General features: G+C 40.1%; 1 protein-coding gene and 1 pseudogene across 20 annotated transcripts in view; one reads left to right on the forward strand and one right to left on the reverse strand.

Annotated features, from left to right (window-relative positions):
• The window catches only part of PIKFYVE (phosphoinositide kinase, FYVE-type zinc finger containing), a 98,199-nt gene that overhangs the window by 78,715 nt on the left and 4,255 nt on the right, over positions 1–15,229 (reverse strand). For 5 of the 20 annotated variants that reach the window (XM_032278418.1, XM_032278420.1, XM_032278423.1 and 2 more), the window contains exons 2-5: positions 5,241–5,421; positions 3,208–3,357; positions 2,909–2,944; positions 131–249 (exon numbers count right to left, since the gene is read on the reverse strand). In XM_032278418.1, the coding sequence (XP_032134309.1) occupies positions 131–249; positions 2,909–2,944; positions 3,208–3,357; positions 5,241–5,412 (477 nt within the window). In that variant the 5' untranslated portion in view covers positions 5,413–5,421. Of the gene's footprint in view, positions 1–130; positions 250–2,908; positions 2,945–3,207; positions 3,358–5,240; positions 5,422–10,187; positions 10,941–15,229 lie in introns of those variants that run through there. The other 15 variants (XM_032278422.1, XM_032278417.1, XM_032278430.1 and 12 more) reach the window with 13 other exon arrangements.
• On the forward strand, positions 6,633–10,679 carry LOC116552026 (annotated as a pseudogene).

Raw genomic sequence — 15,229 nt, forward strand, 5'->3', positions numbered from 1 at the left:
ATAGGATGCTCACACCTGGAGGAAGCGCTACTTAAACTTTCTTTAAAGTGGCTTTATGCCATCTTCAGTAGGTATGGCATGATCCCCATAAGCGCTTCATAAGTAATCTTCCAAAGCCTCTAGACAGTACCTGGCTTTTCCCCTCCATGATTTCCTTGAGGCGTTTTAATACTGTGCTGAGGCTTCGAAGCTGAACAGCTGTACGAGGGTCATGACCTCCAAAGGTAGGTTCTGCTTTCCTTCTTGTGTCTGAGTTGGATTAAAAAAAAGCAACCTCGTTAATAGTCCCTAGTATCTATAAACAACAAGGTATATATGTGATGGAAACTCTCTCTTATTTTTAGCATGTAATTATGTTCTCTCATCCAGTTATATGAATTGAGAGTTAAAGCGAGTCTTTATAAGGGTAAGAGGCTACTGAAAGTATTTATCATGTAAAATGCTGTTTTACAAGCGAGTAAAGGCTGCATAAGACAAGCGTTGTCTGAGACCACTGATGGTTTTCAGGCCTGGAATGGGAACATCACTTAAATGGTGCAAAATTCATTAATGACTTATTAAGCCCTTTGGTCCAACCTATAATAAATGCCTGCTAGAAATTTAGCAGAAGAAAAAGCAATCAGGAGAGTTAACTTAGCTTGGTCCCTAAAGTCAAACAGATAAGCAATAGGATCAAACAGTTCAGTTCTGTCTGCAGACCATATATCCAAAGTCTCATGCAGAAGGTGATCAGAAAAAAGTTTAATAGCCCAGCCTTCAAAGATTCTGACAAACCTCACAACATCCAGAATGCTAATTTGCCATGATAAAACTTGACCAATGGTCCAAGCAGATTAAAACTGCCAGAAAAATTGCTAAAATTCCAATCCTATCCCTCCCTGTCACTTCCCCAACCCTGCAGCTCCAAATTGGAAAGGATCATTTATACCTGACATAGCAATACTGAAGCCAAATCTACCACTAATAAGCCCAAATTCCAGACCGGTGGCCAAAATAGGTTATGCCCACCAAAGTTGTCACCTATTATTTCCTTAACTTAGACCAAAATTACAACCAAAGTTTCTGCCTATCTCTGGGAGTTACAAATCTAAGGATGAAGCAAAGATGTTTTGACAAAAAGGAGAACATCCTATTAACTTAAATCTGTCAACCTATAACCTAAGGCAAAGTAAGCTGGAAAACACCTCATTCTGAATCTTCCTCAAACTCACCATTTACTATATTTGTTATAGGTGTCGTTTTGGCTGGGTAGGGAAAAAAACAATTACAAAGAAATGAGAGGTTGAGATCTAAAGTTTACTAAGAATTTCCCAAGATAATGTAATCACTGAAGTAACTATCAAAACTGTACCTATTTTAGAAAACTCTGGAAACTTTCATCTTCTATAAAGTCGTATCTTAGTTTCAGCACATACCTCAGATGTGTTGCTACTGTAAGTATTAGAATAACTAAACTTTTCTCGCATCTAAAAAAAGAAAAGCAACTCTCCATGATCTACAAGTTGAAAAAGGAGATGGGTGAAGCTACTGGAAACATGACAGCTGTGCTCCCGTGCAGCAGGCAACAATAGTGTGTGAAGTCCTTTGCAATATAAGAAAGTATTAACAGCATCGTCCACTGAAAAAGGATGAACGAGACCCTTCTTGAAACAAGAGAAACATAGATGTTGGCTGAAGATGAAAGAAACCCAAAGAGAAAATCTGGTCTAGCTCTATGCCCTTAGGCAAATAGCCTTGGCTACTTCTCTTGCAAAATGAACATTAGAAAATTAAATAACTTTCCTAAGTTCTGAAAGCTAGTAAACTGTAGAATTACAAGCCTTTTTAGTAGGAAAAATAACTTGATTGGCCAAACACCACCAGGCTTCTGAAGCTCAAATGTCTTCGAGGTAGAATCAAATAATCAAGACAACTGAAAAAGACAATAAGGAAAGTAAACATTAAAGGCTCAACCTGGAGATATTAAAGCTCAAGTTGGATCACAACACCAATGGCATGGCTTTCCAATTTGTAACTTCTAAAAGATTACATTCTAGTCCAACTTGATTTTAGAAATTTAAAAAAAAAAGAAAAAAAAAAAAACCCTACACTCAATTCAGCGTGGGATTTAGTCAAGAGAGTTCCCTCAACAAAAAATACTGTTGCTGTGGGTCAGGCACAAGAGCTAAGGAGAGTTTACTGAGGTTAAAGGTTAAAATAGAGATTATCTGGAATAAAAGGAGAACTCCTTTCTCTCCCACTCCCCATCTTCTGATTCTTCCCTCCAAACGGCTGATGTAACCCAGGCTGAGGCTCATTGCCCTAGAAAACCTGTGCAGGTGATACAGCCAGCTCTGTGCCAGTCCTTGGCTAGAAACTCTTCTTTTGCTTGGCTTCTCTTTGTTCTGGCTGACTGAGTCTCAACACACAATAAAGTACCTTCTGCCAACCACCATTACCTGGGGGAAGATCAACCAGACCAGACGGGATCTGGGGTTCAGGGACATCTAGTCCCCAGTGCTGCATCCCTTCCCCTCTATCATGCCACTTTCCACTTCCTTTCTTCTGTCACCTTGACTTGGACAAACCACTCCACCAAGTTTAAAAATCTGACAGAAATAAAACATAAACCACCTCTCTTTATCTAATCTCTCAATTCTGACCCCAATCCCCAGCCCATACTCATCGGAAGAGCATGAAAATGAAGGAAATGACTGTGTAGTAGATCAGAATGGAAAACGGACAGATGAGGGGAGCTCAGCTTATTCAGCCACACTGACGGTTTGCACCCCAACAAGGACAGAAGGCCAAGAGCAAGTGGCAGCCCACTAATGGAGATGACAGAGTTCTGCAGCCAGAGGCATGCATATCACATTTCACTAGCATACCAAGAACAGATACAGAATTCATTCACAAAGTAGAAACTAACCTGTGTTCTCCTGGGGATGTTGCAAACTGTTCTCTGCTGAAACCCAAGCAAGTAATTAATCAAAAAATAGTCAAGAGATATGTGCCTTGCCTAAGTTAAATTTTAAAGACTCATTTAAGAATTTTTCCAGGTGTCAACAAATTCTTTCACTTCCTAGGTAACAGTTTTATTTACTCTGAACAGTACCTGACTATTCCAAATAGTAGGAAAGTTAAGTCCTGCTATAAACAAACTAGGAAACACAATGACTGTGGAAAAATCTAGTATATAGAAGGGAATAAAATAAGAAAACTGTTTACCTAATGCTGAAGAGCGCCGCTGGAGTTCCTCATTAAGCTGTTTTTTATAAGGTGTGGGTGACCTAACAGATTGTGTCCTTGAAGGGAGCTGAGGGCTGGTCCAACTTCCACTCAAAGGCTGCTGTTCTCCCTGGACTCCTTCTGCTCTTTCTGTAGCAAGGGAACACTTGGCATTACTTGAAAAACGAAGACTGAGAGTTCAGCAATGAGAAGGAAGTAGATGACATTTTCAGGCAACAATGTATGAATGTATTACATGCATAATTTAAACATTTTTTTTTTCCATTTTCATTAATTTAATTTTAAATATAAACAGGTTCTCCCTATGTTGCCCAGACTGGTGTTGAACTCTTGGCCTCAAGTGATACCCCACCTCGGCCTCCCAAAGTGCTGAAATTACAGGCAAAAGCCACTGTGTGCCCAGCCTAGATTTTTAAAAAAGAAAATTCAAAGAAGGGGACAAAATTACAGGCCAATAATCACACCCATGGTATATACGATCTTCCATTTGTTTTACTTTCATTAGAAATTTCTTGAGCATATTGAAGGAAACAAAATGCAAGCTTCATATAAAGGCAGTTTTTTTTTTTTCGGTCTCTTTATGGGATAGATCCCTTACACTATTAAAACAGTTCCCAGCACAAAGGAGGTAGTCAATAAGCATTTGCTAAATAAATAAAAATGTTATTGTCTTATGATAACTCAGTGTAATGTGGCATCATAAATGGGATTCTGGAACACAAAAAGAACAACTGGTAAAAGCTCAAGAAATCTAAATAAAGTACGTAATTTAGTTAACAATCTAAAAATAATAGTGCATTAATTATAACAAATGTACCAGACTAATATAAAATGTTTATAATAAGGAAAACTGGGTATGGGAATATATGGAAATCTATCTTCCCAATTTTTCTGTAAATCTAAAACTGGTCTAAAAAATAGTTTATTTTTGAAAATATCATTGTCTTCAAAATGTACTAAAGGGTTTTTATAGCACTTTAAATATGATCATAAATAAAATTCAGTTAATATTATTAAAGGTTCTACTGGCCAGGCGCGGTGGTTCATGCCTGTAATCCCAGCACTTTGAGAGGCCAAGGCAGGCAGATCATCTGAGGTCAGGAGTTCGAGAACAGCCTGACCAACATGGAGAAACCCTGTCTCTCCTAAAAATACAAAATTAGCCAGGCATGGTGACACATGCCTGTAATCTTAGCTACTTGGGAGGCTGAAGCAAGTGAATCACTGGAACCCAGGAGCCAGAGGTTGTGGTGAGCCAAGATTGTGCCATTGCACTCCATCCTGGGCAACAAGAGTGAAACTCTGTCTCAAAAAAAGTAATAAAATAAAATAAAATATTCTACCAAGTTAATTAAAACTATTAACCTCCCCAAATTCTTTACAACAACAAGAATTACTTTCTAACATACTTCAAGTAATACAGACAAACAAAAGACAAAATATATGGGCCACGTTTTTAAAATTCTTATTCCAGGTAAAAGACATATCACTTAAAAATAGCTCATTTTAAAAGTATCTTTTCATTTGATGTCATGACATGTACACTTTAATCTAATATTTTAAGTCAGCAAGAGGCCTACTGACAGCTTCCAATTTTTGAAAAATATAAACCTTTCCTTCCATGTACTGCTCCTTTTAGTTTCATTGCTTTAAATATTTTAGCTACTAATCCCCAAAAGGACAAAGTCCATTCTATGAAACAAGTTGAAGTATATTAAGAAAAAAAGAATACTGATTTCTCTATTAAAAGAAACCTTCTTTTAACATTTAGTTTTTAATTCAGACCTTTAGTTACCAATTATTAATGATATTACAGTAAAAGTTCTAGCATTCTCTTCAGCAGTAAACCCTGGTGACCTACAATTAAAGCTATCAGCTTGTTAATATTTCACTTTCTTACAGACCCAACATTAAAGCTGAACAGAGTACTAATCACTATATGATCATGGTGAGCTACTGGAAACAAAGGAGTATTTCAAAGAATCAAACCTCTTAACCGTAATAAGTCTTACCTTTGTTAAAACGAAAGAGATTTACAAAAGAACTATAAGCTGATTTAAAAGGGGGCTCATCTTGATCAGGAGTCAAAGGTTTAAAGTGTGTGAGATGAGAAGGACTAGTGGGAGATCGAGGCAAATCATTAGCAGAATCCAGTGTTGGGGACGTCTTATCATCTGTGGCCATTTCATGAGTCTGAAAAACACAAGAAACAAGCAAATGTGTAAGTTCCTCAGGAAGCTCGAAAGTTGATTCCAAACAGCATCCAAATATCTAGAAAATCCTATTCTGTGAAAATTCAGATATATGAAAACAAACCGTAAATAAATCTAGCTTCATATATTCCAAAGGACTGAACACATTGCTGTCTAAATCATAAGAGTCTCAATCACCTAAAACTATGATCTGATAGCCAGCTTAATTTTAAACAGTACTATTTGAATCATAGAAAATATTTATTTTAATAAAAATTTGGAGGTAAAGCACTAATGTGAGCAGGCAGAAAGAAAAATAAGCATTTTCACATTATTTCTATTGCTTTCATTTTAAGATGTTTTGGAAGAAAGGATATAGAACAGCTTTTTAAAGTTATGGGGGGAAGGCTAGTTATACAGCACACATAGAAATTCTTCAGTCTTGTTTTACTTATTTCAACTATTTTTTTTTTTTTGAGATGGTGTCTCGCTCTGTCACCCAGGCTGGAGTGCAGTGGCGTGATCCTGACTCACTGCAACCTGCATCTCCCAGGTTCAAATGATCCTCCTGCCTCAGCCTCCTAAGTATCTGGGACTACAGGCATGCATCACCACGCTCGGCTAATTTTTTGTATTTTCAGTGGAGATGGGGTTTGGCCAGGCTGGTCTCGAACTCCTCCACCTCAAGTGATCCACCGGCCTCAGCCTCCCAAAGTGCTGAGATTATAGGTGTGAGTCACCATGCCTGCCTCAACTTTTATATTTTAAAAAATAACATAAAAATAATTACATTTCTAAGACAAGGACATGAAAATCATCCTCTAACGACATTTCTACAAAACTTTTACCTGAAGCTATGCTTCATGACCTATGACGACTATTCAAATCAACAAGTTGTTTCCCCACTGCATTTGCTCCTGGACAAATGAACCTGGTTTTTCCTCCCTTTAAGCCTCAATTCATATAGACATTAATGCAGATCTTCTTAAAGCGCTTTTTTTCTAAATAACCAAAAATCGTATTTCAACCAAAGCAGTAAAGCTAACCACATCACCAGATGGAAGTTACAGAATAGTATTTTCTGCCGTATTTATTTATATTTCAAAGAGAAGAGCCATGGATAACTCTAATTATTAAAACAGTGCCCCAGACACAGACCCCAAAGTAGATGGGTGCCCCCATCCACACACTGTCCTTTGGCCACCAGACATCATGCTTTGCAAGAAGGATGTTCTGTCTGGGAAGGAAGCAGCAGGGCCCTCCCTCTCCAAACCTGCTGCCAAGCCAGCAGCAGGGGTCTCTCCAGCCAAGATCAAAGCTGAGCCAGCTATTCTCCCAAACCCCTGAGAAAACCCAGGAGCCCCTAATCTCTCCAAAGTGGTGATCAAGTTTAACAAGGACCAGCTGGAGGAGCTCAAGGAGGCCTTTAAGCTGTTTGGCAGAGTGGCAGATGGCAAGATCCTGTACAGCCAGTTTGGGGACATATTGGGGGCCCTGGGCCAGAACCCCACCAATGCCAAGGTGCTCAAGATCCTGGGGAACCCAAGAGTGACGAGCTGAAGTCCCAGCATGTGGACTTCAAGACTTTCCTCCATGCTCCAAGCAGAAGCCAAGAACCAGAACCAGGGCACATGTGAGGACTACTTGGAGGGGCTTCACGTGTTTGACAAGGAGGAGAACAGCAAAGTTAAAACAGCAGAGCTCAGACACGTCCTTACCACCCTGGGAGAGAATATAGCTGAGGAGGAGATGGAGACCGTTCTGGCAGGACATGAGGTCTGCAACGGCTGCATCAACTACGAGGCCTTCCTGAAACATCCTAAGCATACTGAGCTCTGCCGATCCTTAGGGCCCAGACAATGGCCCCCACAAGCAGAAGCATGTTCTGGCCACCAGAAGGCCACCTATTGTTTCAAAATAAAGACAAGGTTCCTCCCTTGGAAAAAACAATATATATACTATAGTTTATAATCTAGTCTTCACTTTACAAAGAGGACATTACACTCTTGGTAAAATGCTTTTCACATTCAAAATCATATCTACCATCTCATTTTATTCTTAACAGTCCCGGAAAGCACACACAGCTGGCTTTATTACTACATTTACCTTTGAGGCAACTAAGGTACACTGAACCTAAAACAACTTTCTTGGGGGTCATACAGATAAAATTGTCACTATACCCCAAGTCTTACCCCAAAAGTATTCCTCAAATCAAAATTACTTTTGTAGCTCTTCACACTTTACTTTTAGCCTATCTGCATTCTCTAACTACTCAAGACTTTGTGAGATCAATAATTTAATTAATAAATTAATTAAATCAGAAAAACCACTGATTTAAACAGAATTTTGGCAATAAATGTTTATGGGGGGGAGGGAAAAGAAAAAGAGGAAGAGGAAAGGGAAGGAAAAAGGAAGGAAAAGAAGAAGATGGGGAAGAAAGGTTTCTAATATCTTCTACAGTATTGAGAAGAATAATCAAAAATCCTTCTGAAGTGTCATGACAATTCGGCAAAAAGTGTTGAGAAGTAAGCTGATGATCCAGTATACACTTAAAAAAAAAGCTTGTGGTTTTTTGTTGTTGTTATTGTTGTTTTAAAGAGGCCAGGCACTGTGGTCTCATGCCTGTAATCCCAGCACTTTGGGAGGCTGAGATGGGAGATCACTTGAGGCCAGGAATTGGAGACCTCATCTGTATTTTATTACAAAAAAAAAAAAAAAAAAAAAAAGAAAAAAAAAAAAAAAAGAGCACTGGAGAGAAAGGATAATGTGACGGTCGTAACAACAACCCCTGGAAAATAGCCTATATTCTACTTTGACACAAGTAATGTCAGAAGCAGAGATGGCACTCTGCCAAAAGAGTCTTAGAATTACTTCTAAAGGTTATCTACACAAAAACTATACTTGGCTTTGGAAATATGGAGATAAAAATTCCCAGGAAAACACTCAGCAAGTGTAGTCTCTGAAACACAAACCCAATCATATAGTTAATCCTAATAATTACATAATGACACGAGGGCCCTGAAAAAATTATAACTCTCACTCTTCAGCAGCTTAACAACTCTTTAAAATATAAACTAGGACTGTTTCCTAACTGAGAGGTAATCGGTCCTATTAACCTAGCTATCCAACGCCTTCTAATATATCACCAATTCTTTACCCTTTCTAATTAAGGCTACTAATACATGCTGACCTACTACAAACTATCAGAAGCCAATCAGTAAAGGCCGGGCGTGGTGGCTCACACCTGTAATCCCAGCACTTTGGGAGGCCGAGTCAGGGGAATCGCTTGAGCCTGGGAGACAAAGACTGCAGTGAGCCAAGACTCAATGCACTCCAGCCTGGGAGAGGGAGGGAGAGCTCAGGCGCAGTGGCTCACACCTTGTAATCCCAGCACTTTGGGAGGCTGAGACGGGTGGATCGCCTGAGGTCAGGAATTCGAAACCAGCTTAGCTAACGTGGGGAAAGCACGTCTCTACTAAAAAAACAAAAATTGGCCAGGTGTAGTGGCACGCGCCTGTAATCCCAACTACTCGGGGGGCTGAAGCAGGAGAATCGCTTGAACCCGGTAAGCGGAGGTTGCAGTCGGCCGAGATCATGCCATTGCACTCTAGCCTGGGGGACAGAACGAGAGACAGCGTCTCAAAAATACATACATACATACATACATACGTACGTACATACTGAAAATTTATTTAATGATTTAGGAAAGCTGAATATTGGAAATGTTAGCTTCTATCAACAAAGATTTCTTGTTCAATTTTTGACCTGCACGCCTAAAGAAACACTAAAGGAAAACCAGAGCATGATTCAGAAAGCAGAAAAAGGGAGGACACAGGGAATTAGTCTTGCTCCGCAGAAGAGATTTAACCTACACAATCTTTGTCACAAACACGAAAGAAATAAGACCACTTCTTGTAAGACTACTGACAGAGTGGGAGTTATGGAGTGCCAAAAAGAGACTCAAATCATAAATAAGCACACTATACCAAGCGACTACCTCTATTGCCAACATTGGACACATTTTACGACACAGGATGCACTGCGTCAATATTAGATAATATATCATAGACACACAGCAGATACACACGAATAACTTGCTTTATACAGAATTCTAGCACTTCTTAAATTTCTTGATTGTCTTAGTAATAACCTCTGACTGGGCAGAAAACCCCTAAGTCCTAAAAGTATTCAACACATTCCATTCTCAACCTTTTCTTGGGAACTTTCTAAGCAAAGGGTAAACACTAACTGGGAAATAAGCCTCCTCCTCGAGACTCTGAAGTTGAAATGGAATCGTCTCAAATAGCAGAGGCAAGCATTTACGAAGACAAGCACATACTTGAACCCCCACGGTTGGTATCGTTTCTGCAGATGATGAACTTCCTTTTCCAACCTACCGATGCGCCTCTAACAAACTCAGAACTCTTGCACTGAGGGAAAAAGCAACAGGACTCTTCCCCTCCTAACGAAGTTCAGGCGTAAGGGTCGAGAGAGAGGCAAAGGAACTAAGGTTTCCAAGGAAATCTCAAGGGCCCCACCCGACTTCTGTCCCCACTCGCCAGACGAGGCAGCCGGGGAATCGGAAGGACCAGCTAATTCTAAAGGCAGGTTCTCTGTCTTTCCTTGCTCAGCCGCAGCCAGGCCCCAAACCCTGGCTGAAGAACCCCGGTTCTCGCCTTCACATCAGCTTTGGCCCAGGAGTTCCCCAAACCGGCCTCTCTCCCATGCTCAGCTCTAGCCAGCCGCGCTCCAGGCCCCCGCCCTTACCTGCGCCTCCCGCCCCGGCCGCGCCGGCTGCCCTCCACCCCAGTCACCGTTTCACCGGCTCAACCCCCAGAAGTCGGCACCCGAGCGCGGTGATGTGCTCCTGAGGCCGCTAACAGTTGCGGCAGGAAGCGAAGCTGCTTACCAGTTTGTTGCGGCTTCTCGCTTCCCCCCCAGACTCCGCCCTCTGTTTTCCTGTCCGCCAATCCTCAATCTTTCCCGGAGGCCGGCTCCTCCCAGCCCGCACGACGCTCGGATCAGGTGTTCAGGCAGAAGGAGTCTGGCCCAGATCGAGTCGTCCTGATCATTTGGCCGAGATTAGGCCACTTCAGTCTTCCAGGAAGAAGCCAGACGGACGGCGAGCGTGAGCGTCACGCGTGTGGGGTTACCAGTTGGGTGCTTGGTATTCTGGGCACTGCACAGGTACTGGCTGGACTGCGGCTGCCGTATGTGTTCGATGCTGTGGGCACTCAATATGTTACTGCGTTGTTGTAGACTGACAGTTCACTCGTGTAGCCCAGAACCGAAGTTAGACTGTTTCCAGACTTGCATGACTCCGCCAATAACCAGCCGTATGATCTTAAACAAATTGGTCATTTCTTTAGGCCTTAGACCTCTGGTGTGTAGAGTCAGGTTAATAATAGGACTCACTTCTTAATACTTTTTTGAGGATTAAGTAAATGCACTTAAAGCGAATGGCATGGTGCCCTGACCCAGAGTGAGTGATGTTGGCTTTCTAATTTTTTCATTTAGGTGTTGTGTTGCAAATTCTGATGCAAATAAAGTTACCAAGCCCTGTCTTGCTCAGCTTGCTAGCGTTATTCGTCCTTTCTGCCGCGCCGAGAGCACAGTGCAGTTAACAGCAGAAAACATGCTAAAACCCGCCCACCGCAGCTGTGGGGCTTGGGAAGAGAGGATGGAAAGGAGACGAAATCTAAAGGGAGGTGCTATTTTAATTAAATTATGTGGGTCCTTTTCCTTAAGAGTTTGGTCAAATCCCTACCCAGTTTTCCTGGAATAGGCAAGTACCATCGAAACCTGCAGGTTGATTTCAGTGCAAATCCCAGTCACCATCGTCAGCTAGGCCCTTCAGCATTCTTTCTGGGAGACTGTAGTCAGCTTCTCCCATTCCTCATTATTGCTGCGCCAGACCACCACCCGACCCCCACATTACCTTGACTATCATTCTCAGCAGAGAATCTTATTTTATACCCAAGTGAAAAATCCCAAGTTATCTGGGCGTGACCCTTAACAACCTAATTCCCCACCACAACCACCACAACATTTACCTACGTCCACATCTGCCCTGGTCTGCCTTTCTCCCTCATTTCTCTGAGGAAAGGGCCTCTTCTTCCCCAGCTCAATCCTTTTGGCCCCCAATTCACCCTCTCCTGTCTGGGAGCTTGTACCGTATCTGCAACCTCCCCTTTTCCAATGACTCTTCCTCCTCAGCCCATAAAGATGCTCAAGTCTCAGCCTTGCATTAAAAACATTTAAAAAAACTTTTTTTTCTGATAATCAAAAAAGGCCCTCGTAATTATCCCCCGTATGTTAATATTTCATAAACTTACAATGAAATATAAAATAGGTACAGAGGTCATACGAAAAGAATAAATCGCCCAGCCACGAAGACTGTAGTGTTTATAGAAACTCCAGGTATGATTTTTTTTTTTTTTTTTTTGAGACAGAGTTTCGCTCTTGTTACCCAGGCTGTCAGGCTGGAGTGCAATGGCGCGATCTCGGCTCACCGCAACCTCCGCCTCCTGGGTTCAGGCAATTCTCCTGCCTCAGCCTCCTGAGTAGCTGGGATTACAGGCACGTGCCACCATAACCAGCTAATTTTTTGTATTTTTAGTAGAGACGGGGTTTCACCATGTTGGCCAGGATGGTCTCGATCTCTTGACCTCGTGATCCACCCGCCTCGGCCTCCCAAAGTGCTGGGATTACAGGCTTGAGCCACTGCGCCCGGCCCTGGTATGATTTTTTTAAAAAGTGCACTCCCCAAATATTTTTGAGTCTCTAATTTAACCTGCAATGTTAGTTATATAAGCACTGCACTAAGGATAAAATTATGAACATATCCCACTGCTTCACTTGACTAGCCTAAAAAATAAAAATACATGTGAACATTACATGGTTCATGTCCTCAAGAAGCTTACAGTCGGGAGGCTGAGGCAGGAGAATTGCCTGAACCCAGAAGGCGGATTTGCAGTGAGCCGAGATCGCGGCACTGCACTCCAACCTAGGTAACAAGAGCGAAACTCCGCCTCAAAAAAAAAAAAAAAAAAAAGAAGCTTACAGTCTAATATCTATATTAGCTTACAGTTTAATTTTTGTGGAAAAGAGATGGAAAACTGGGTTACTGTTTTGGGGGAAAAAAAATCATTTTCGATTCTCACTTCATACTAGACATTCAAAATTAATTCCAGATGAATTTTATCTGTAGAGAGATTATTTGTCTGTGTAAATAGCCTCCTCAAACACTTTCATCCAAGCACAGATTTAGGATTCTTGCTGAATCAATCATTGCTTGATGGTATTATACTTCTATTCCTCTGTATGTATTAGTCCAATTTTACTGCAACTAATAGCTTTCCATCTTTTTCTTTCTTTCTTTATCTTGGTTAGTATGAATTTGGACTCATTTTTTTTTCTAACATGTTGTAATTCATTACTGCCACAATTCATTGCTATGATCCAGATGTCCCTGCTTTGGCTGGTGTGAGCCCCTTCCAACAAACTCCAGAGTCCATTGGACATGCCTCCATTACTTTTTGAGCACATCTTTTTGTTCTTTTTCTCTGTCCACCACCATTTACCCCTGGCCACCACCATTCTACCCCCTACTTCTATGAGTTCAATATTTTTCGATTCCACATATATGATCTTGTGGTATATTTGTGTGCCTCACTTATTTCACTTAACATAATGTCCCCAGGTTCATCCATGTTGTCACAAAAGACAGAATTTCCTTCTTTTTTAAGGCTGAATAATATTCCACAGTATGTGTATATATATATAAACATTTGCTTTATTCAGTTGTTCATTGATGGACACTTAGGTTGATTTCTTATCTTGGCTATTGTGACTAATGCTGCAATAAAGATGGGAGTGCAAATACCTCTTCAAAATTGTGATTTTGGTTGGGCACAGTGGCTCATGCTTATAATCCTAGCACTTTGGGAGGCCAAGATGGGAGGATTGCTTGAGGCCAGGAGTTCGAGACCAGCCTGGTCAACATAGCAACACCCCATCTCTATAAAAAGATTTTTTTTATTTCAATTAAAATATATATATATAGTGATTTTATTTCCTTTGGATATATATCCTGTAGTGGGACTGCTGGATCACATGATAGTTTTAAGTTTTTTAGCAACCTCCATACTGTTTTCCATAATGGTTGTACTAATTTACATTCCCACCAACAATGTGAAAGGGTTTTCTTTTCTCCATATTCTCTCCAACCTTGTTATCTTTTGTCTTTTTGATATAGCCATTGTAATCGGTATGAAGTGATATCTCTCATTGTGGTTTTAATTTGCATTTGTCTGATGATTAATTATGTTGAACATTTTTTTCATATAGCTGCTGGCCATTTGTTTGTCCTTTTTTGAGAAATGTCTATGCACATCCTTTGCCCATTTTATAATCAGATTATTTGTTTTATTACTATTGAATTGTTTGAGGTCCTTATGTATTTAGGATATTATCCCTTTATCAGATGTATGGCTGGCAAATATTTTCTCCTGTACTCTATGTTGTCTCTTCAATCTGTTGATTGTAACCCTTGCTCTGTAGAAACGTTTCGGTTTTATGTAATCTCATTTGTCTATTTGGCTTTTGTTGCCTGTGCTTTTGGGGTCATATCTAAAAAATCACCACTCAAACCAGTGTCATAGAGCTTCTCCCCCTCGTTTTTTTCTTGCAGTTTTACAGTTTCAGGTTGTACACATAAGTCTTCAATTTGTTTCAGTTGATTGTTGTATATGGCATGAGAAAATCCTCTAATTTTATTCTCCTGCATATGGATATCTCACTTCCCCATTACTACTTATTGAAGAGAATATCCTTTCCCTGTTGTGTATTCTTGGCCCCTTATTGAACAATTGGCTGTAAATGGGTAGATTTATTTCTGGACTCTTTATTCTTTTTCTTTTATTTTTTAATTTAAAAAAAAATTTGCAACTCTGTTAACTGATGGACTCTTTATTCTGTTGAGTTGGTTTGTGTTTCTGTGCCAGTACCATGCTGTTCTGATCACTATAGCTTTGTAGTATATTTTGAGATCAAGCAGTATAATGCTTTTAGCTTTGTTCTTTTTGCTCAAGATTTCTTTAGCTATTCAGCTTCTTTTGTCATTCCATAGTTTTTTTCTATCTGTGTGAAAAATTTTATAGGGATTGTATTGAATATGCAGATCACTTTGGATGTTTTAATATTCTTTCAACCCATAAACATGAGATGTCTTTTTATTTCTGTCTTCTTCAGTTTCTTTCATCAATGTTTTATAGGTTTCAGTGTACAGGTCTTTTACTTCTTAGTTAAATTTATTTCTAAGTATTTTAATATGGTTTTGCAGCTATTGCAAATAGGATTGTGTTCTTGATTTCTCTTTCAGATAGTTCACTGTTAATATTTAGAAATAGTGTTGATTTTTATATACTGACTTTATATCCTACAACATTACTAAATTTGTTTATTAGTTCTAACAGTTTTTTGGTGCAGTATTTAGAGTTTGTTTTTATATATAAGATCATGTCATCTACAAACAGGTACAATTTAATTTCTTCCTTTTCAGTTTAGATGCCTTTTATTTCATTCTCTTGCCTGATTGCTCTGACTAGTACTTCTAGTACTACGTTAAATAGAAGTGGCAAGAGTGGGTGTCTTGGTCTTGTTCCTGATCTTAGAGGAAAAGCTTTCTCTTTTTTACTGTTGAATGATATTAGGTGTTGGTTTGTTATATATGACCTTTATTGTGTTGAGGCATATTCCTGCTATACCTAATTTGTTGAGAGCATTTCCTTACTTTTTGACCCAGCAGG

This window comes from Sapajus apella, unplaced genomic scaffold, assembly GCF_009761245.1.
Source record: "Sapajus apella isolate SASKATOON/1434 unplaced genomic scaffold, GSC_monkey_1.0 scaffold10, whole genome shotgun sequence".
NCBI lineage: Eukaryota > Metazoa > Chordata > Mammalia > Primates > Cebidae > Sapajus > Sapajus apella.